Source organism: Mycteria americana, chromosome 3 (assembly GCF_035582795.1).
Source record: "Mycteria americana isolate JAX WOST 10 ecotype Jacksonville Zoo and Gardens chromosome 3, USCA_MyAme_1.0, whole genome shotgun sequence".
In the NCBI taxonomy this organism is placed as follows: Eukaryota; Metazoa; Chordata; class Aves; order Ciconiiformes; family Ciconiidae; genus Mycteria; species Mycteria americana.
Window position 1 is genome coordinate 8,634,687 of NC_134367.1, and position 23,250 is coordinate 8,657,936.

The 23,250-nt window shown below is 36.9% G+C and overlaps 1 protein-coding gene across 4 annotated transcripts in view; it reads left to right on the plus strand.

Annotated features, from left to right (window-relative positions):
- Positions 1-23,250, plus strand: part of ATAD2B (ATPase family AAA domain containing 2B) — an 82,908-nt gene that overhangs the window by 42,587 nt on the left and 17,071 nt on the right. For 2 of the 4 annotated variants that reach the window (XM_075497835.1, XM_075497834.1), the window contains exons 17-24: positions 1,784-1,916; positions 3,850-4,036; positions 4,673-4,858; positions 5,525-5,660; positions 5,981-6,177; positions 8,766-8,925; positions 13,583-13,705; positions 18,465-18,602. In XM_075497835.1, coding sequence (XP_075353950.1) covers positions 1,784-1,916; positions 3,850-4,036; positions 4,673-4,858; positions 5,525-5,660; positions 5,981-6,177; positions 8,766-8,925; positions 13,583-13,705; positions 18,465-18,602 — 1,260 coding nt within the window. The remainder of the gene's footprint in view (positions 1-1,783; positions 1,917-3,849; positions 4,037-4,672; positions 4,859-5,524; positions 5,661-5,980; positions 6,178-8,765; positions 8,926-13,582; positions 13,706-18,464; positions 18,603-23,250) is intronic. The other 2 variants (XM_075497836.1, XM_075497837.1) reach the window with 2 other exon arrangements.

Genomic DNA, 23,250 nt, shown 5'->3' on the forward strand with positions numbered 1-23,250 from the left:
AGATGGGCTGACTTTTAAAATAATTATATATTTTAGGAAGCGAAAGCTGTGTCCAGTGCATGAGCATAGGACATACTCTATGGGTCTACATTTGGTATAGCAAAAATTCTGCCTGTTTAGGGACTGCAGTGAGCCAAGAATTAGGAGGCCTGTGTCCAGCTGATTTGAAGGCCTCTATCCTTGCCCAGAGCTAAATGTCTAGCAGTTTCTGAACTGCTTTTTCTTGCTATGGACTAGCTTTTGGCCACTGGTTGGGGTCTGCAAGCCTTTTTTATCTTTGCCCCCTGAGAAATGATTGTCAGGTGTGTGACTGCGTCATGCCTTGCCAAGGGATGTGATATTTCCTCATCCCATACCAGCAGAATATTATTCCTGCCCAGCCTACTCTGAATCCAGTTTCTTACATCACACAGCCAACTAAGGGAACCTTTGCTGTCTCTTAAGCATTTTTCCTGGGATCATATGTCTAGATGCGTAGCCCTTAGATGGCGTCTCTGTCTAACACTTAATGCTGCCCTGAAGTTGATTCTTTTGTCCTGTGGTAGTGGTTTGCTCAGTGTAGCAGTACCTGTGCCATGGCTTCATGTAAATCAGGCAAATCATGTGGTGAGTCGTACGTTTGAGAATAACACTTGGATCTCTCTGTATTTCACAGCAGTCCATTTTTCTAAGTGGCTGTGGCCAGCTTGAGCTACTGTTAGGCTGTCCGGTGGTTGTCCTGAGCAGCAGTGTGCCGCAGTGACTCTGGGCTGCTCTCAGAAATGCTGCCCATCCATCACAGAGAATTTTGTTCCTCAGGAGACCTGGCCTCTGCACTGCTATTACTGTACAGCTGAGTGGCTGTGACCATTTTCATCCCATCGTTGCAGACTGATTTCTCTATGGGAATGAGAATGAGTGGCTTGCTTAGGGTAACATCAACTAAACTCCTTTCCTGGGCCAAATGAAGATCTTGTTTCCCATTATGAGATGGCAGCAGTCTACTCTTAATCCCGTTGCAGCTCTGGTAGCTAATTTAGCTGGACCTGATTTTCAACTATCAACTGGCTGTTTTGGTTTAGTGCCATATTTGTATTTTTTGCAGTTGTTTGTCCCTGCAGTCTGTCTTTTGAATGTAATCAGTCTTTTAGCCTTTTGTTTCTGAATGTCTATATAGAAAGTACTTCAGTTCATTATGCTACTATATTAGCAAACGAATTAAAATAGATTAAGGTATAGTATATGAACGTGGAAAGAATTGAACTGATTTTCATAAAAAGTAATTTGATACTCTTTGGCAGATTATCAGAGGGTAGAAAACAATTCTTCATAAACATACATTATCTAGGTAGTCGTGCTGAGAATAATTTTGGAAGAAATGTACCTGTAAAAATTTGGGCACTTAGAACAAATAAGTAACTACAGAATTCTAGTAGAATAGTCTGAGGAATTATAGATTTTATAACTTTATCCTTGAAAAACCTCTAGCTGTGAAATAAAACCAAAGGAAGCATTTCATAACAAGTTAAAACATTTGTTTTATTTGTGAAGTTGTTCTGCTTGATGGTTTAAAAAAAACAGATTGTAATTATGATTAGACTTCTGCAATATTTAATTTGTTTTGGGTTTTGAAGTAATAAGTACTTACTATTCGGTGTTCTGATATTTAGACAGTTTTAACTCATTTTTTCTGCACTTGAAAATGTGTTATAATTTGCATGAAGAAAATTGTAATGTCTTTTCTTGTTTGTTGTGTGTGTAGTTAGAAGTGATAAGGTTCTAATTAATGTATTTCTTGGAACAGATGTACCAAGTCTAATATTAGATGATAGTGAAGATGAGAATACTTCATCAATTTTTGAGACGAGCTGTCACTCAGGATCACCAAAGAAACAGTCATCAGCTGCTATACATAAACCCTACCTTCATTTTACAATGTGAGTGTTTCTCTAAATGCATATAACCACACAAGTAAAACCATGAAATTCTTGCATCAGGAGAGGTAACAAAGGTGATCTTTTGCTTTGTGGTGGCAATGGTATTCTGTAATAGAAACATGTAAGTATATGGACAAGAGTTTTAGATATGTGAATGGTCTTAGGAAAGGCTGCATCCTAGATGCACTAATCAGAAATATTTTGCAACAGACTGGTGTAGCTTAGAAGTAAGGATGTTAATAGAAATTCTTAATTGTAACAAGCCGTTTTGATTTGAAAGATTAAGAACTGGGAAGAGAGGTATGTAGGAATATTTTGGAGGGCTGCTTTGCTTTTTCTTGGTCTAAAGTATTGTTGAGCTTCAGTGTACGCAGCTGTTTGGATGCATTATATAATTAATGCATTTAGCATTTCTAACATCTTTTTTTTTTTCATTGTTTTTTCATGGAAAGTTTTGGGAAAATGGGAATTTAGAAAGTGTGTGAAACTTGGATGAGTCTTCCCTGTATGAATTGGACTGGCTACAGTTATTAACAGTAATAAACTAACATTTCTTTGTTTTGCTTTAAGAATAGTTTTAGACTACTTTATGTGATGGGTTCTGTAGGGAATTTGCTAAATAAAGAAAATGAGGTTAGGAAAACTGTTCAGTAGTAGTACTGTTTAGTAGAGCCATCTTGTGGAAAACTGCTAAAATTTTTGTGCTAAAGAGTGATGCCAGAACAGCATTTTATGGAAATTTAAGCTTGAAAATCAGAATTGAAGTTCAAATAGTTTGAGGTACATAGTCAAATATTTTAATGCCAAATTTAAGCTTTTGTTGTGAAGGTGAGAGGGGGAACCCAAACCAAAACAACAATATTTGTTTGTGTGTCTAAATTGTGTGTCTAAATAAAATAATCTCAAGAGCATGTTTATTTTTATGAAGTATGTAAGCCTCCCTTAATTTATCTTTCTGAGCATTTTTGATTGCTATCTGTGTAACTTCCACCATCAGAACTGAAAAGCCAAAGGTCAGCAATGTTCATAGCTGTTACAAAATATTTAACCTGAAATAAAACCAGCCAGTCTTGTTTCACTGCCTGAGCTAATTGATGTACAGATAAAAATGCCTTAATGAGACAAAATGCAAATTAATATTAAAACTTTCTTGTTTCATAATAAATTTTCTATAAATGGAAAAGACTTTTAATGGAAAAACCTAATGCTTCTCTCCATGTCTCACTGGTCCCCAAAACAAACAAACAAACAAAAACCCAAAAATCCTTGTATGGACTCCTTAGGATTTCTTCTCAACAGTGAAAACAAAGAATAAGTTTACCTTTGCACTTTTTCCTTTAAAAATCTTTCTTCTATCTGGAAATCTACTGAATAGAAGCATATAAAGATGCTAAAATAAAAGATGCATAGTGATTTTAATCAATCCTACTGCAGGTCTTATTTCTTAAACAAACAAAGTGTTGAAATGTTAGGTGGTTCTTGGAAATCTTGGGTAGCACATTAAGGGATGAATGTATTGACCTGGGATTCCTGAGGCTATGAGAGAGATGCTTTGATAGTTAGGACTGAACTAGGGATGATTAAATAGATATCTTCACTGGAAGTCCATTAAGTCTTTTTATATGATCAAGGAATTGTTTTTAAATAAACTGCTTATAATCAAAGCTCTCATGAATTTGTTATGCACATAGCTTTGCATGGATGAGTTTGAATTAAATTGTTGTGGAATCAAAGAATAGACAAAGCTTGAGTTATTGAGACTTGGAGTAGTTTTGAGGTATACTAGAGTTAGTTGAATCTTTTAAGGGCATTGTAGGAAACTATTAACCATTACTGAAGGTCTTTTGGATTCTAAAAAAACCTTATTTTATATATCCATCCATTAATAACATCAGCATGTTAATTGTATTTTGTAACTGTTGTTTTGCTGCAGGTCAGCTTATCACCAGCCAACCTCTTACAGACCAAGATTACTGCTATCTGGAGAGAGAGGTTCGGGTCAGACTTCGCACCTTGCTCCAGCACTATTGCACACTCTTGAAAAATTCTCTGTACACAGGCTAGATCTGCCAGCACTTTATTCAGTCAGTGCCAAAACGCCTGAAGAATCGTGTGCACAGGTGACGTTTCAGATTCTCTTGTAATGAGTAAATTATGTAATTCTGGAACAGGATTAGTTGCATCAATATAAAGGCAGCTAACTGGAATGTAACTTAAAAGCCAGGTTTTTATAGGCTCCTCCTATTTTCATGTTTAAAGGGGTCTCTAGAGGATGATTAAGATTTCTCTGCTGACTAGTGAGAGTAATTACATTTTTAACTTGCCCCCTCAGTCACATACCTAATGTCAAGTAAGCTTAATCTGGGTATTCTGTTCCTGATTTTCATTTTATTAGCTCGTGTATGAATTGGTGTGCTGTGGTTCTAGGTTCGTTTACTTAGTTTAAAATGTTTTAGGTTTCAGAACAGTTTGTGGTGCATTTTGCGTGGTCTTAGCAAGTTTTTAAAATATATATGACAAATAGTTGTTTTGTAGTCTCCGTAGCACATTAATGCAAAATAATTGAATGGTACAGCTAACAGTCACAAACACTTGTTTAGAAAGCCTTTATCATTAGATAATTTTATTTTACTGGAACATTTGTATATAAAATACCACAAACATGAGTCATTTCCTAGTCCACAAGAATTTTATTACTCACAAGTGATAATAACAATTAGTTTCTTCGTTTAAATACTACTGTTTCTTTTCATTAGATCTTTCGTGAAGCTCGAAGAACAGTACCAAGTATTGTTTACATGCCTCATATTGGTGATTGGTGGGAAGCTGTCAGTGAAACTGTGAGAGCTACTTTTCTAACTTTGCTGCAAGATATACCATCTTTCTCCCCTATATTTCTACTGTCTACCTCTGAGTCCATGTATAGCGAATTGCCTGAAGAGGTAAGTTTATTGTGGAAGGAGGCGTTGTTAGGGAGGTACGTGCTCTTCAGAATGTTTTGATCATGTAAAAACAGTGTGTTTTGCACTGATTTTCTAACTTAATTTAAAATATGTCAAACTGAAAAATATAATATTAATTAAATGTTTGTAGTTTTCTTTAATGAGGGATGTACGTCCATATTATCAATTTTCATAATCGCCATGCTACTTTGCTGAGAAGACAAAATTGTTCATTTTGTCATTTGTTCATTTTGACAAATTACTCCAGTGTAATTAAATGCAGATTTAGTCTAAAGGCTTGACTTTTAGCTTTATATCCTCTGAGGTTCAGGATGGGGGAGGGAGTTCCTATTTTTTTCCTCAACATTTTTTTTTTTCTCCTGCCTGTTCTCTTCTTTTGACTGCTGAGATGGCCATTGTTAGGATCATGGGATACTACAAGTTTAGTTACTACAGAAAATTAAGTGAGAATTACAAGTATTTGTTTTTCCTAGGATGTGTACATTGCTTTTGGTGGAGTTTACTATCTTCTCTCCTGTGGCTAATTTTGAAAAGTTTGTGACTAGTGTTTTAGTATAGTCATTAATCATATATTTTTGAGTGGGGGCTCAGTTTTCATATGGCTTTGTGGTTTTGTTTTGTTTGTTTTTTGTTTTTTTTTTTTAGGTGAAATGTATTTTCAGAATCCAGTATGAAGAGGTTTTTTATATTCAAAGACCAAGTGAAGACGACAGATTGCGATTTTTCAAAGGGTTAATTCTTGATGAGGCAGCAATGCCCCCACCAAGAAGGAAACAGGCTGGTAAACTAAGTTACAGTAAAACCAATAATAATGTGATCTGAATGTTGGGTTTTTTTGTGATATTTTCCTTTTTCAAAAGGTGTGGGTAAATGACAGTTGGTGTAATTAGCATTTGACAGTGTTAATCAGTGCCCAGTATAAATGTCTTGCATTACAGTTATCAGTTTTGGAAAATGGAGAGCTGTGGGGTTAAGAATGCAGTGATAGATCAATGAGGCAGATTATAATGACATTTGCAGTGGCATAATCCCAAGAGCCACTGTGTTGTTAATATTTCCATTGTCTGACTTCTTTTTTTTTTTTTTTTTTTTTTTCCCTAGCTCTTCGTGCTCTGGAAGTTCTTCCTCTTGCACTGCCGTGTCCTGCCCGTGAGCTGTCAGAAGCAGAAAAACAGCGAATGGAGGACCAGGAAGAGAACACTTTGAGAGAGCTGCGGTTGTTTCTCAGGGATGTTACCAAGAGACTGGCCACAGACAAACGCTTTAACATCTTCAGCAAACCGGTGGATATTGAAGAGGTCTTGTTTCAGTAATGTGCAAACAATGAAGTTGAAACTATTAGAAAAAGAATATAAATTAAAAAAAGGAAATGGATAAGTTAATAAGAAAAATAAGTGTTTGATCCATGATCTTTCCAATCTAAAATGCTGATTTTTAGCTGGTGAGATAGTCACAGCCTCATCTGTGATGCAGGGAGCTGGAACATGTTCTTTGGCTATACCAGTGACCTACTGAAAAACCTTGTGCATTCCTGTCAATTTTATAACTGAATTCAACATTTAAAAATGCCACCACTCCTGTCCGTACCAGTGCTCCTGAAATATTTGAAACCATAAATATAATTCTTTAATAAAAGCTTTTACAACATTGTAATCCTATACGCATGCTAATATTGGGAAAGTGATCTGTGTTCTATAATGTATTCAGCATTAATGGTATTGTTGAATAATTTCAGCAGTAATGCTTGTGGATGCCATTAATCACAGATGGTAGCACATTATAAGGCATTAACTGGTCGATTACGGAGTGTGCACACCTAACTGAGACAGTTCGATCTGCAAATCTATTTTCAGGTGCTGTTATATGAATAGGATTTTGTTCAGCCTGACTTTGAGATCAGATGTTGGCCCACTGCAAGCTTTGCAAGCTTGCTAATTAAAAAAACCCACACTTAATTGCTTCTAAAGAGAAGCATCTCTTTTGGAAGACATTAAGAGATGAATATGGGACATTAAAAATACAGCATTGTAAAAAGCAGATTTGCAATGTAAATTCCATGCAGGATGGAACAGGCATCTTTTATGGGCCCATGCAGTCGTTTCTTAATTTGAGTTTTCCATAGTGTTCTGTAGCTGACTGTTTTTGAAAGACTGACTAGAGCTCTTTAATGTGGCAGCTTAACAGCGTGAGCGTGGTCTGAGCAGTAACTTTGATTTTTTTTTTAATTTTTTTTTTTTTTTAAATGAAACTGCTTGGGAGGTCCAATATTGTAGGAAACCCTTCATACTTGCAGTAAAGGCAGTTTCTTTCCCCGAAGAACTTGCGGTCTAAACTTACATGAATAAGGGCACATAAAGAAAGAACAATTTACCTTCCTTGTTTTGTAGATGGAGCATCAAAATGTGAATTTGTTATTTAAAGACTTGCCAAAATCGCTGCTAATATATCACAGCACTATAAATCAAATGTAATCCTTTTTGTCACCAATGGTGCCTGTAAGCACAGGACTGTCCTTTCCTTTTCTACAACAGCCTCTCTGCTTGGCTTTCTGAGAAAATGTGTTAAGTTAGTTCCACTCCTACATGTGTTGCAGAGAATGCTGCTCTGTGATAAGTCAAGGATTTTCCTGACTAATTCAGCGGCAATGTTTACAGTTTCCAGTGAAGATTCTTTCTGATGATCTGCTAACCAGAAAAGGAAGCGTGTGGCTTAGCTTTCCAATCACTGAACCAATTCTCATAATGGTTCCATAGAGGGAGACAAAAAGAGAATTTTTGCCATTTTAATTTTTCATCATAAATTTCAATGCGTATGTTTAAGGAATTAGGTGATAGACTGCTGTCCACTGAAGTAATGCATTAATGTTACTTTATGTTGTAATATATTTTTGTAATATATTTTTGTATGAATGTCTACAGATACTTTATTTAAAAAAAAGTTCTTACAGAGCCATTATGGCTTGATCTGAATAGTTATTTAACTCTTAAGTATTTTGGCAGCTACCATCATACGTGGGTGACTTCAAAAGAAAAAAAGCAATACTGTTTCTGAGGCTGCCAGTATTTTTAATTGATCGTAATCTTAATCACATTGAAACATTCAAGTATAGGGTTTTTCTTCTTGAAGTAAATAACAAATTAATAGATTTTTTTTTTTTATGAACTTTGTTACAGCAGCTGTGCTCATGTATTTGACTATCAAGGTTGAGCCCCTTATGGTATCATTAATTATGTTAAATACCGTTTAGTGTACCCTAGTGGTTGCTCAGTCTCCAGTTACGAGCTAAGCTCATAGTAGGCTGTGAACTCTGACACAAGGCTGTCTCTTTAGACTGCCCTTCTGTACAGTCAATCTAATGTCTTCAATCGATAAAACCTGACTTTTTTTGTTGAACGAGTGATTGAAGAAACTATTCAATAGAAGATATTTAAAAGCTGATAATTTGACTGTTCGGTTTAATGAGAACTTTACCTACAAGGCAAACAAAATACAGCTTCTGTAGTTTTTCCTAGGGTTTTGAGTTAGGCTGGTTGTTTTTGCCTTTCTAACCCAAGACAGTGTTATAACACTATTAAAAAAAAATCAGTCTAAATAAAATTAAAAAATACATTTATGTTAAAATGTTTTGCCTCAAAAAAACCATTAAATTAATTTTGAAAGATAAACTGGTGAGCTACTGAAGAAAATGTAGCTTTGGAAGTCCTGTGTTTTATTTAGTCTGATAAAACTTCCTTTTCAATACAAATTTGTTTAGAAATCAAAATGTTTAGTTAATGCATTAGAGCTAAGCATGTGGAATGAATACGAGTATAAAGATGTGTCATTGGCAATGTTCAAATGGAATGCATATGGTCCTGTGTCATTTCTATATGCTGTTTGTTTATAGGTTTCAGATTACCTTGAAGTTATCAAAGAGCCAATGGACCTATCAACAGTAATAACCAAAATTGATAAACACAACTACTTAACAGCCAAGGATTTCCTAACAGATATTGACCTGATCTGCAGCAATGCATTGGAGTACAATCCAGACAAAGATCCCGGAGGTAAGGACCTACTTTGTTTTGGTCTACCTAAACCCAAAAGCCTGGTATTTAATCATGTATTTGGTTACTATTCAGGCATTTAAATGAACCGCATGCTATGTGATAATTAGGATAAGCAAGTCCTGAGGGTCTGTGCTTTTAGCATTCTGAGGCATGTGGTGCACTGGGGGACATTATAAGAGCAGGAGAACTACAGCATTCAGAGTTGTTTTCTAATAAATTAGGTTTTGTTGTTCCTTTTCAAATTTGATAGCTCCTTTTCAGTGAATAGACTGTATATGCAACAAAACCCCAACGTAATTTGGAGAGCTCTGCAGAGAATCCTGCATGCAATCTGGCAGTGGCCTGCTTTATTTCCACATTGGCTTAGAACATGAAATTCACACATAGAAATTAAGAACTATGTATTTGGGGACAGAAATAAAACAGGACAAATCATAGAATCATAGAATGGTTTGGGTTGGAAGGGACCTTAAAGATAATCTAGTTCCAAGAGCTCTGCCATGGGCAGGGACACTCTCCACTAGACCAGGTTGCTCAAAGCCCCATCCAACCTGGCCTTAAACACTTCCAGGGATGGGGCATCCACAACTTCTCTGGGCAACATGTTCCAGTGCTTCACGACCCTCATAGTGAAGAATTTCTTCCTTATATCTAATCTAAACCTACCCTTTTTCAGTTTAAAGCCATTACCCTTTGTCCTATCACTACACGCCCTTGTAAAGAGTCCCTCTCCAGCTTTCTTGTAGTCCCCCTTCAGGTACTGGAAGGCTGCTATAAGGTCTCTTTGGAGCCTTCTCTTCTCCAGGCTGAACAACCCCAACTCCCTCAGCCTGTCTTCATAGGAGAGGTGCTCCAGCCCTCTGATCATCTTCATGGCCCTCCTCTGGACTCTCTCCAGCAGGTCCATGTCCTCCTTATTTTGGGGGCCCCAGAGCTGAACGCAGTACTCCAGGTAGGGTCTCATAGGAGCGAAGTAGAGGGGGAGAATCACCTTCCTTGACCTGCTGGCCACGCTTCTTTTTATGCAGCCCAGGATACAGTTGGCTTTCTGGGCTGCAAGCACATGTTGCTGGGTCATGTTGAGCTTCTCATCAGCCAACACTCCCAACTCCTTCTCCTCAGGGCTGCTCTCAATCCATTCTCCACCCAGCCTGTATTTGTGCTTGGATTGCCCCGACCCATGTGCAGGACCTTGCACTTGGCCTTGTTGAACTTCTTGAGGTTCGCACAGGCCCACCCATCAGGCCTGTCCAGGTGCCTCTGGATGGCATCCCTTCCCTCCAGTGTGCTGACTGCCCCACACAGCCTGGTGTCGTCGGCAAACTTGCTGAGGGTGCACTCAATCCCACTGTCCGTGTTGCCGACAAAGATGTTAGATAGCGCTGGTCCCAATACCAACCCCTGAGGAACACCACATGTCACTGGTCTCTACTTGGGCATCAAGCCGTTGACCACAACTCTTTGAGTGCAACCATCTGGCCAATTCCTTATCCTTATCATCAGGCAAGGAAGTCAGTTGCAGCTGATTAGGAGAGATGAGAAGGTGGTGTCTTGGCAAAGTGTGATGGGATGCTTTCAATTAAAATGGAATTTGTAGGTTGGAATGCATGTAAAAGCTGTTCACATTCAAAACTAAGGAAAGAACATCTTGTGTACTCTTTGCTAGCTTATAGTGTGCACTGCCAAAAGAAAGCCTTTCCATTGACAGCTTCCAGAGTCACCAATAAAACAATAACAAAGCAGCACCCTGTTAATGTAGTTGTATTTAATGTAAGTGATACGTGGAAATCTGGGTCCATCTGCAAATGTAGTCCAATGTGTTAAAAATTTTTTCATTAAATCTTGTGAAATCATTTTACCAAGTTAAAGCCTGATTTTCTGTATTTTTCTTGCTTCTTAAATTTTTGATTTTCTGAGACATTTGCAAATGTGTTGTGTGGACTAGATACAGTATAGTCTGGTCAAGTAGTTATGCTTGTTTTTCACATTTGCCTTTTGAACCCAGTGCTGGTTCATATCTGTAGAAAATAAACTTTATTTCTTCAATTTATGATGCATTTTGTTTTACAACTAAAAAAAAATAGATTGATAAAATACAGCAAAAGGTTTTCTGTCTTCTTGATGACACACTTTTGAGGACTTCTAATGTGTAATTGATGTGAACTAATCAAAGCCCTTGATGGACACTTGGGATTCTGAGTGTCTCTGAAGAGCGCCTGCTTAGAAGATGAGGTCTCTGAGGCATACCTCCTGCATACGACTTATGTGTGTTTGTGACTTAGTGATGGGCTTTGGGAAAAATTCACATTAACGTACACCCTTTGTTCTCATTTTTAGGCCATTTGGATCTGTGGGCTTGGTTGTTTAATTCTAGGAAATGTAGTCTGAAGAGGTTTTTTTTCAGTTTTAGAGCAGGTGTTATGGGACTACAGACTTCTAAGGTCAGATTTGCTCAGGATCATAAACAACATGAGTTGCAGGTTCAGTGTGGCAGAAACATAAAATAGCAAAGACAGCTTGGGGAACATTTAGTGGCAGAAGTTTTCATTGAGCTTGTCCAAAGGGAAAGAGTCTTAAGAAATATATGTAGGGAATGAAAATAGGGACGTTTTGGGTTTCCTTGCTGTCAGGTCTGAGCTGGGATAAATGGATCTGGCTATTTCTAGGTTAAGTTTTGGATTGAAGTTTCTCATCATTGAGTAGGTAGTGAAAGATAGTTCTGTCCTCTGTGTTGTCAACAGTTGATGATATAATGCTCTTCTGGCATGCAAGAATTCTTGAGCTTTTGTATGAATACACTGCTGAAACAGCACATCATGTTTATTCTGAGTAAGCATTACATGCGTTCAGATGCATTAACTGAATATTAACCTATAAATGCTCACATTCTTTAAAGCTGGGCATATATGCTTGCCTCTGCTTCATGCTTGAATTTGAAGAAGAATCACACTGTACCTGCTTCTGTCCTGTCGTTCAGTTGGAAAAGCAACTGGAGTACCAGATTAGCTGGTTTTATATGCAGTACAGATATTCAAAACTGGCTTCTTTGGGGTTTTTTTTTTTCTTTCTTTCTGTTGTTTGACCAGGAAATGTTCTTAAAGGCATGGAAACGTAACCATTGTGTGTTAGACATAATAGTATTTGTGTCTTTGAAGCACTGTCTGTGGGGAAAGTCTTGCCCATCACAGGTTATGAGGAAAGTAGTAGTTGAATCAGATACTCTTGATTTGATTTTTTTTTTAGCTTTTTTTTCCTCTTTCTTTTGCGAGGGTATCTTAAACCTTATTATCTGACCAACTTTTTAAAGTCTAGTATCACAAAATTACATCTGGAAAGAATGCAGTGTATTTTTTGTGATCGTAAAACATAAAGCTTCACAAATGTATGTGGGTAAAAATTTCTAGTTTCCAGTTGATTTAAGTCGCGGTAGATTTCCCCAGAAAACATATGTAGGGCTCATTTGAGCTGGATACTAGATATTCTTTTTCACTTGCTGGTTTTTCCAGCTGTAAAATTTGCTGTTTCTAGATGTATAAACCTTGTTTAATAAATGTTCACTGATATTCTTAATTGTTGTCTTTAGTGATTATTAAAACAGATTAAATCTGCTAATTGTATAATATGTTGTAGACATTAATGTTGATGTTTGCTGTTGAAGTACCTCCATCAACTGGAAAAAGTAATTCAGTATGGATGAATTGACAAATTAAATATGTTTGTACTAAAAGCAAACAATGAGTGTTGTACGTTTCACTGAAAAGCAACATTCTAGATGTCAGTTTTCTCCACATATGGGCTTACTTATTAAATTACAATTACTTTTCAAATTTCAACAGCGTTGGAATAATTTCTTTTGTGTGTTTCAAAGGTATGGGAACTGGTCTTCTCTGAAAAAATGTTTTTTCATGAGTCACATTTAGGCTTCCAGTGTGGGCAATATATTTTGTCCTGTTCCCCAAATAGAGATGAAAATGTAACAAACTTGAGGCTTGTTTCTTGCCAGTTTTTCTGAATGGATTAAAATGAGAAATAGCTATTCAATATAAGCAATAAAGTAATCTTTTAGCACAATTTTGAATTTTCTAGCAGTTGTTAAATAAAAACTAAGCAATAATTTAAGGTTAAAAAAACCCGGGAAGAATATAAGCAAGCCAGGTCTACCTTACAGATTCAGGAGATGTCCAGTATGATTTTGCAGGCAGTATAGTTGTATGAATGTGCCTAGACCCTAGGGGGTAAATTCATTCCTGGACAAGTCTCTTGTTACTTTTGGGACTCTCTGCACTGTAGTCCATTATACTGTGTACATCTGCCAGTGGAAACTGGCTACACCTGCTGATTCTAGCAAGTTTCTAAGGATTGCAAGTTGATTTAGGTGTGTTCATCATTCACTGTTTGTATTTGTTTATAAATGCCACTACTGAGTAAAGTAACAATTTATACTTCTGAAAACTCCTGTATCTCTTAAATAGCTGGGTTGTGGTTTTTGAGCATATTATGGTATTGATCCATCTACATTTTCATATATTTGTAATATTTCCCAGTTACTTCTGTCTATATCAGTGTTGTAATATACAATACAGAACAATGTAGAAATGGTAAAGAATTTACTTAATTGTGATAAAATTAACAAGTGTGCTGTCCTGTTTTCTAGACAAAATAATTAGACATAGAGCTTGTACTTTGAAGGACACTGCTCATGCTATCATTGCTGCTGAACTGGATCCAGAATTTAATAAGATGTGTGAAGAAATCAAGGAAGCGAGAAGAAAAAGAGGTATGTTTAACTTCGTTTATCGTAACACAACATACATGGGATAGAAAACAGAATTTACAAATGTCCGTATAACAATTTAAATTTAAGATGAAATATAGAACGCGTGTCAGACTCAGGTAGTGCATGTTAAAGGATGACTGAGCTTGACGCTTGTGTCCTTTTTCCAACTATGTGAGCTGGTCTGATAAGGCACCATCCTCCTTTACAAAAGAAGGATGCATTGCCTATTGGTACAAAAAGTATTGTAGAACATGGTGAAGAGATAAATGTTGGGATTGCTGTACTAACTGAAGATGTGGTGAAAGCAGAGCTGTATTCTAAAAATGCCATGTAATGCAGTGTAATAACAATTATGATTAGGGAGAATGGCATTTAAAACAGTGGATTTTCAGTTCACCCTGGCATGTGCACAAGTGTACTTTTGGTGATACTGTTGATTGTTTTTGGATTAAGAAACAACTATTACATCCACATTGAAGGGAACATGAGGTTGACATTCTAATAGTCCAGAATCAGGAAATATAGCCCCCTACATTGGAGGACATCACTGACTTAGTTTTGTTTAAATTAGTGCAGTTGTTTTCAACTTGCAGTCCATAGACGTCCAGATCTGTGGACAGCTTCTAAAGTGACCACAAAAGCTAATCAGAAGCCCAAACATACTCTCAGTAGGGCTCTGTTTACATGAAAGGTTCTATACCTCCATGGAAAATTTTTAAAGGTCTGAAAATTGAAAAAGGTTGAAAATCACTGATCTATAACATTAGAACAAAATTTCATGCTGATTTAGGGATTACTGATTTCAATAATTCCAGCTTTACCTTGGCAAGTTGTTTCCTGCTTTGCCAAAAAACTGCATTATTTGATTTCTAGGTTGAATTTGGCTGGTCTTAACTTATAGCTTGCTGGTTCTTGAAATACTTCTGTCAGTAGATTGAAGACCCTTTATTAATAAATTTCTTTGAACTATGCAAGTATCTGTAGGCTTTCTCTTCTTCAGGTTAAAACATAATACAGTTCCTTTTATTTAATGGTTGGACTCAATGATCTTAAAGGTCTTTTCCAGTCTGAATGATTCTATGATTTTTCCCATTCAGTCATGTATTTTTTTGTCTAATTCTATACAAGCTTCCAATGCGTGTCTTGAATTGTGGATATGAGACCCAATTGTAATTCACTGTGGTTGTAAAATAGAACTAATATAATGCCTTCATTTCTCCTCTGTACTTTTCTATTAGAAGTATAAGAATATTCACAATTCTGGCCTTAGTGTCATGCTGAGAGCTATGCCTAGTTAATTATTCATTATGAGTCCCCCATGATTGTTAAAGGTTATTGCTTCCAAGGTTAAAGTAACTGTTTGTAAGAGCTCTTTGTTACAGAGAGTGACTATATAGCTTGTAAGTCCCTCCTTGCAAGTCTCCCAAGAGCTAACTGGAACACTGCCCTTCTTTTTGTGGCAGTGACCAAGTAATATATATTTCTGGGGGCAAAACCTGCAGACCCTGTTGAAGGAGGTGAGTTTTCAGAAGTCATAATTAAGGCTGATGGTGTCATGCAATGAAGTTGTTAAATCAGAAAAAGAAGATACTATTGGTGTCAGATGCTGGGTAGTGGACCTTCAGATATAGGTAGGTGACTAGCAGTACCAGTTTGTGAGTGACAACAGCTCACATATAGCAATGGACAGATTTCAAAGTGCATTCTAGGCATTGGCATGGAAACTGTTACAGCATCACAGATACCTGCAAGTCACATTTCAAAGATGCTCGTGCATTTGGACCACATTGTGGTGGCTTCAAGAACAAATGAGCTTTGCAGTTGGTCCAGCTGCAGAGTGTGGAAGGCCAAGATCACTTACTGGATTAGCAAGGACAAAGGATTTGGAATGCATGGAAGAAGCTTTGTTAGATTAACTGGTTATGAATGAAGAAAAATATATCAAGCTCTTGAGGTCTGAGGAAACCTCATGCTGTAAGGCAAGCACAAGAGATTGTCCTATGCCTGGATCAGGAGTTGTGTCAAAGATTGTGGTGTAGAACATCAAGAAGATGGCACTTCAGGCACGTAGTCTTGGCACTGGTCATTGTAATGGATGGAAAGGATGTGAATGCTGATCAACCTTGCCATTACTCCCATTTTGCTCTACAGAATATGCTCAGCAAGACAGCAGATCAGCAAAATCACAGTGCATCTGTTGGTCTAGACTTTGACGTACCCTGTTTTGGAACATTTTGGACAAGGGACGACAAAGGCGTATACTTACATTTTCATCTTTTGATTGGATGCCCACTAGGTTATTAAGGGCTTTCTGGTTTCTTCTTTGGATTGATTACCAAATGGTCAGGTATAGAAGGGATCCCCAGATCCTCCTTCTTCCCTTCTGCTTCATAATAAGAGTATATTTTGAAGTAATGGAATGTTTCAGTGCAGAAATACTTGAGGAAAACTGTGTAAGCAGGGTAAACTATGCCTTTTGCTGTCCAAAAGCTTTGTGCAACTGGTCACTTAAATGCAATGCTCATACCAGACTGTTTGCCTGAGCGGAGCTACCCAATGAAATCATGCTGAATTGGGCAGCCAGCCTTGTTACCTGACCAATGTATGAGACAAAGTGGTGGGGAATTGGACCCTTAAGTACATCTTTTTAATATCAACAAGAGATGTCCAAGCAAGGCCTTAAATGAATGTTGAGACTGAAGTCACAATGAGTGTTCTTCACTGTAAGATGCACAGCAAGCTTTTCTTCAGGTCAGAGTACCCTAAGCTTCTCTTTTCATCTTCCTTTAAAAGTGCCAGACTGACATGTATACAGTCTGATGGGAAAAAACCGCACCATTCAGTGTCCACATTTCTCTGCATGTATGTCTGGACTCAGCTGGATAAAGGATCCTACCTTCAAGGCTTACGAGAGTTAAAATTCTTAGCTTGCCAACACCACGCTTGTGAAAGAAGGGCAGTAATGCAAACAGTGGGACTATGGAAAAAAAAAAAAGTCCAGGTCATGCGAATCTACTAGTGGTTCTTAGACTGAATCGAAAACTTGTATTAATACCTGCTCAGAAGAGGTCAAGGTAGTGTTGCAGTCACAGATTGAGTCAGAGTGGGTGGCTGTGGCCATCAGAAAGGAAATTTGTCTTCTGACAAAAAGAACATGCCCTGTACTCAGTTAGATCTTGGCCAACATTTTCTTGGCTACGTTTGGAAAGACTTTTAACATTCAACATGAGATTTGGATGGAATTGAGCAAGCCGATCTGCATGAGGCTTCTAATAGATTCTCTGGAAATGTTATCAAGTGTTTCTGTCTGGAATCACAGAGGAGTCTGGAAGGCAAATGACACATACTGTAGGCTTTTTAATCTTTACCCAGTTGAAAAGCCATTGATTTTCTGAATTGTGCCATGTATTAGCTCTTAATTTATTTCCAGGATACTGAAAATTAAGGTTAAGGCTAAAAAGCTCCATATCCATTTTCTTCACAATTCTCTTGGCAAGTTATTTAGCAATGTTACATAGTTTTAAAATGGCAGGTATTTTCTACATCACTTTCTTTTTCTACAACTTTTCTGGTTTTTTTGACAGATCTGCCATTTTTATTTAGTACTGAGACGGGTGACCAATCTCAAAAAAAGTACTGCAGTGTAACAGAATGATAAACTGTATAATAAAATTAGTATCTAGAAGTTAAACTAGAATTTCTTGTTCTTGTATTACTGAAATGAGGTGCTGTTGTTGAAAGATGGTAAATCTAAGGATAACAAGTTCTAAATTGGTAAATTAAGAACAATATATGCTAGATTACTGGAATTTGCAGCTTCTTGTTGAAACCAGCAGATAACAAGGTAGAATTGGTGGATGTTTTGAGTAACGAAATAAGTGTGATATGCAGTTTAAAATATTTGTAATGGTACCTAGAAACTTATGCTGTTAACTGTTAGGTTAACTGCTATTAACTGTTAGGTGAGAGTTCCTTTGTGAATCTTTTAATTTCTGCATCCATCAGTTTTAGAGCTTCTTGTCAGCTCTTGATTACTTGGTTCTGGTTACTGTTGGAGACATGGTATGACATTTTGAAGACTGTTTTAGTGGATGGATAGGAAATTCTAGTTCACAGATATGAAACTTCAGAGATTCATTTATGTCTTTAAAATGTGCTTAACCAATATGAAAGTTTGCATTTTTAGAATTTAATTAAAAACCCTATGAAATAATAGGAGCTATGAAATGAACTTATTACAGAAAGCAAACCAGACATTTTGTTAAAAGCAGAATCACATTTTCTTAATCTAGGAACTCATATTGACTCTGAAATGGATCCATTTTACATAACATAGATCATGGTGACAATACAAAGTTTTTATTAAGATAATCTTTTTGATATGGCATACAATGCCATTATGAATTGCCACTTATTTTAAATCGTCTGTTTAAAATTAGGAAAAATTGAAACTGTCAATAAGAATTTGCTTTATAGAGCAAATATGGATAGAAGAGTGCAATCTTTGGGGACCCAAGTGTGAAGAGACAGTCATATTTTTCTAAGCCGTCAGAGCTGACAGTTTTAAGATCATGCAACCAGTGAATTATTTTGTCAGTAGAAAACAAATATTCTTGATTCTAATCTTTGTTTTGAATGTCCAGCTAACTATTAATTGATGTGTTCTTATTGTAGCATGGTATTCCAAGTTTGTTTTTAAATTCAATAGTTTTATGCAGCTTGGTTTATTTAAATAGGTATGGTTATCTTCTGTATGCAGGCTTATCAGTAACAGCAGAACAAATAAATCCTCATGGTTCCACTGTACGGAAAACAGAAGCTAGAGTTGAAGAGGCTTTTCGGAACAAACAAAAACCCACAATGGCGGTGTGGCCCAACTCTGCGAATAAATGTGCATGTGAGTACCTTGGGTGATAATTGTGCAAAATTAGAGGTACTTCCAATGGCAGACATTTCAAATGTCTCTCTACTATTGTTTACTGATTATTTCCAGAAGTAATTTTAGGCATGAAACACACGGAACTTTAGGAAATACTCTTTTCCTGACTACGTGAAATCTCTGCCAAAGAAGTTCTAAAGCAGCAGGATTTCTGTTTTTCTGATAAAAAATAATGGTTTTTCTAATCTCAGTATTACGTTTTTCTTTGTAAAAGAATATTTTCAGTATAACACAACTCTGATCCAATGAGAAGATCACTTTTATCTGTTCGATAAGTGTTAAGATTTGTTTACTCTGTGTGTGTATTCATAGGTACATACCTACATGCTGCTTCATACTCTCACATGCACTATAGTTACTCATATCCTGTCTTCAGTGCATACAATATCATGCTAAAAGTTAGAAAAAAGATTACAAATTTAACTGTATTTTCCTTTATGGCACCTGGTTTTCAATAGTCAGTATCCATTATTGGAGGATGTTAAGATACTCTTGCTGCAGCCTACTGGAGTAGGCACCTACTGGAGTTTGCACCTCGAGTACTGTGTTCAGTTTTGGGCCCCCCACTACAAGAGGGATATTGAGGTGCTGGACATGCTGGATATTGACATGCTGGAGCATGTCCAGAGAAAGGCAACGAAGCTGGTGAAGGGTCTGGAGCACAAGTCTTATGAGGAGCGGCTGAGGGAGCTGGGACTGTTTAGCCTGGAGAAAAGGAGGCTGAGGGGAGACCTTATCGCTCTCTTCAACTACCTGAAAGGAGGGTGTAGAGAGGTGGGGGTCGGTCTCTTCTTCCAGGTAACAAGTGATAGGACAAGAGGAAATGGCCTCAAGTTGTGCTAGGGGAGGTTTAGACTGGATATTATGAAATTTTTCTTCACCGAGAGGGTTATCAAGCATTGGAACAGGCTGCCCAGGGAAGTGGTTGAGTCGCCATCCCTGGAGGTATTTAAAGGACGTTTGGATGAGGTGCTTAGAGACGTGGTGTAGTGGTGGTTTTGGCAGTGTTAGGTTTATGGTTGGACTCGATGATCTTAAAGGTCTTTTCCAACCTATATGATTCTGTGATTCTGTGAGTAGTCCAATTAATTGATCAAAATCTCTAGATTTGTGAGGAGTGACTGTTTAACTGTGGTGAGGTAATCAGAGGCACTGCTAATTAGTTTCAAGAAGTGAGTTGATTAGAACAGGTAAATATATAAGAGGTATTTTTGTTATAAATAAAATAAAGACTATAGGAGAAAGTGAGTATGAGGGATATACTCATAGTTGTGCATGGCGTTCCCGCTGAAGATGTGGAATCCATTATTAATGTATTATTAATAGCATTATCAACTGTTGCTTAGTAGGCAAACTGATAGATTGGAGCTGACATATTTTCATTGGTCTTTGTGCTCTCCTTCATGGTGCTTTTTCTTGATGAGAAGGAGTTTTCTAGGCATGGTGATAACTGCCCAGAGATGAACATTGTTTATATATGAATGATAGTGTTGATATCAAATAGTTTAATTAATTAGAGGTGTATGGTTTTATTTCCTGAAGCTGTAAATTCTTCCGTTAAAGGAATTAAAGTCAATCAGAGTTATGGCTTGAATAAATTGTTATATAATAAATTGATGATGTGGATCCAAGCTGTTCTTTATTCATTTGGCAGCTTGTGCAAAACCAGAGAGAGGAGGGAAAGGATTCTCAATTATTTTTTTCTAGTTTCTGATGAAATCCAAGATGGAGATTCTCACTCTGGCTGATCTACAGAGCACTTTCTGGGCTCTGCATGCTGTGCAGCAGATGGTAGGGTTTATAGATCTCCAAGCCGGACGTCCCTTGGGAAGAGAGATAGCCATTACTGGTGACTTGTATAAAAAGAAGCTCTGGTACCTCTGCTCTCTTCTCCACCTAATGATGTGGATGCGGTGGCAGTCGTTTGAAAACTAGAGCCATCGACTGAAGGAAACTGCCAGCGTTTGTGTGTAAACAAAAAAGAAGTTAGTGTTAAGGCACCGTTCCTGCTAGTATTTTGGTGATTTAGGTTGGAAGGCAAGAAAATTTGAGGCTTAGTGGTGTTTGGGACTATAATAAAATGAAAATCTGCCTTTTAATGCTGAGTCTGGGGAAGGTAGCTAGTCCAGGAGGGATGTGATGCATCCTAGTAATCAAGAGAGAGAACCAGGAATTGATGAGCAATCAGAAATCTGCAGAAGGAATTCAAGTAGTACATGGGCATACTTAAAGATTGATGCGGTAAGTTCAGTAGAGACTAGAAACTAGGAAGATGTGCAGTCTTAGAAGGGTGTTTGGAAGAAGGAGCTGGAGTAAAGTGAGTGCAGAACTGAGCAGATTGTAGGGAGCTCTTATAGCAGCAAAGTATATGGCGGATTGTGATTGTATAAATGGAAGAAACAAGTTTAGAGAAGGGATTTCTGAACAGAGATGATTTTAGAGGTAGAGTGGAAATCTTTTTATGGTCAACAACTAAGATTTTTTTCTTTTAAGACTAAAATGTATTACACAAGCAGAGTAACAAGGACTGTGATTCATGTATTTTAATTACACAGGATAAAAACTGTACTTTCCAATTAATAATTCTGAAAATCTTCCATTTTTTCTGCTATTTGAACTTGAATTAATTTTTTTTCTTAAATAAATCTAAGGAAAAAATTACCAATCATAACATTATTTTCCTGATTAAATTATTTTTTTAGGAACTTTGTTTACAGTATTTTATAAAATAGCTGCCAAAAGGCCAATGCAGATGAAACACTTGAGAACCCTGAAGGAAATTATTGTCAAGCATCTTCTCTAAAAACAGTGGACTACAGACAGGGCAGCAGCCTTCCCCAGTTTAAAGCCCTGTTTGTGGTTCAGGGCTAGTACAATAGAGAACGAGAGTTAGTTTATCATGTGTTGGTTTGTTTTCTGAGGTTATCTCTCTTGTATGAAACGTTATTTAGTTTTTCAGCTACTTATTATTTTGCGATTTATTTAATTTTTCTAATGTATTTTAGATTTATTTTTAAAATTTTATTAGACCAGATGGGCTATCAGAAATGTGGCACAAAGTAGCTGTACTATTTGAAGGCATGGTGATATGCGTTCCTGAGTTAGATTTAATCTGCAACTTCTATTTCCCGTGTTGAAGGTACACCTGTGGTGGGTGGTGTATCACAGTATAGATGAGTTTTAAAAGTATTGCCTTACTAGAAGTTGCTGAAAATCCATTTGGGAGAGTTCTGCCACAGATAACTTAAAATATTTCCATATTGACTGTGTATTTTGAGAAAAGTGCAAGTGTTCTGGTGGGAACTTAGAATGGGACATAGGTCAAAAGCCTGAAATAAGTAGTTACATGATCATAGAATCACAAAATCGCTGTGGTTGGAAGGAACCTCTGGAGATCATCTAGTCTAACTTCCCTGCTCAGAGCTGGTTGCTCAAGGCTGTGTCCATTTGTGTTTTGAATATCTCCAAGAACGGAGGCTCTGTGACATGCCTGGGAAACCTCTTCTAGTGCTTGGCTACTCACAATAATTTCTTTGTCTTAATTTTGAATTGAATGTCTTGTATTTCGATTTGTGCCCATTACCTCTTGTCACTGGGCACCAATGAGAAGGGTCTCGTTTCTCCTTTGTATGTACGTGTGTGGAAAAGGAAACTATCAGCAATGTGCAGTTTGGTGTGTCTGGTAAATTAATCATTGCCGAGTGGTTTAGATACATGTTAGGGCATAAAACATCAGCATTGCAACAATTAAAGAGATGCTATATAGTAAAACTTTGTCCTACTGCTCTATTTTGCCAGTAGATGGAGTATGTTGCATATTATTTTACTGTCTTGCAGTTGCTTCCTTTAGTGTTACATATAAATAAACTGTATGGGGAAGATTTGGTTTTACATTCTTATCTTTTTTTGCAGTATTTAACAAGAATAGTTGTAGTGGTAGACTGCAGATTTTATGTTTTCTTCATAGAGAAGATATCTTATGCTGTATGCTAAATATGATAGCTGTGAAAATGGCATTTTGAGCAAATAATTAAAATATTTTGTGTTATGTGAAGTATTAAAAATATACGTTTTTATAGAAAGTAATTTTATGAAATATGAAGTAAACACAGTGCTAACCTTTCCCAATAATTGAAGTGATTAGTGGTCTCTCTAGAAAGAACTGTAGGGAGATCAAGCAAGGATATAAAAAACTGCTGCAGAAAATGTAGTTCCTAAAGAAATAATACTTTGTGTGCCATTTTGTGTTTGGTTGTGTGGGGTTTTTTTCTGGTTTTTTTTTTTTTTTTTAATTTTCTAAATGGTGATCTTTGCTATCATACAAAATATATGTTTCTGCTTTATAATGGAAAGGAGGTTTTGTTTTGGCAGGAGCATTTTTTAAAAAGATGTTTAGACAGAAAAGGTCTTTTGTTTATAATCTTTCTCAGAAACCGTTTTATTCTCAGTCTTTGATTTTCATCTGTTTAGTCTCTTTTCTTTGACCTCTGATATAGTGGTGTCAGTGATCGCTGTACTTCAGGCATTCATAAGGCTACAGTAATGCCTTATCAAAGGACATGGCAGACAGATGCCATATGGCTTTTACTTTTTTAACTATTTTCTG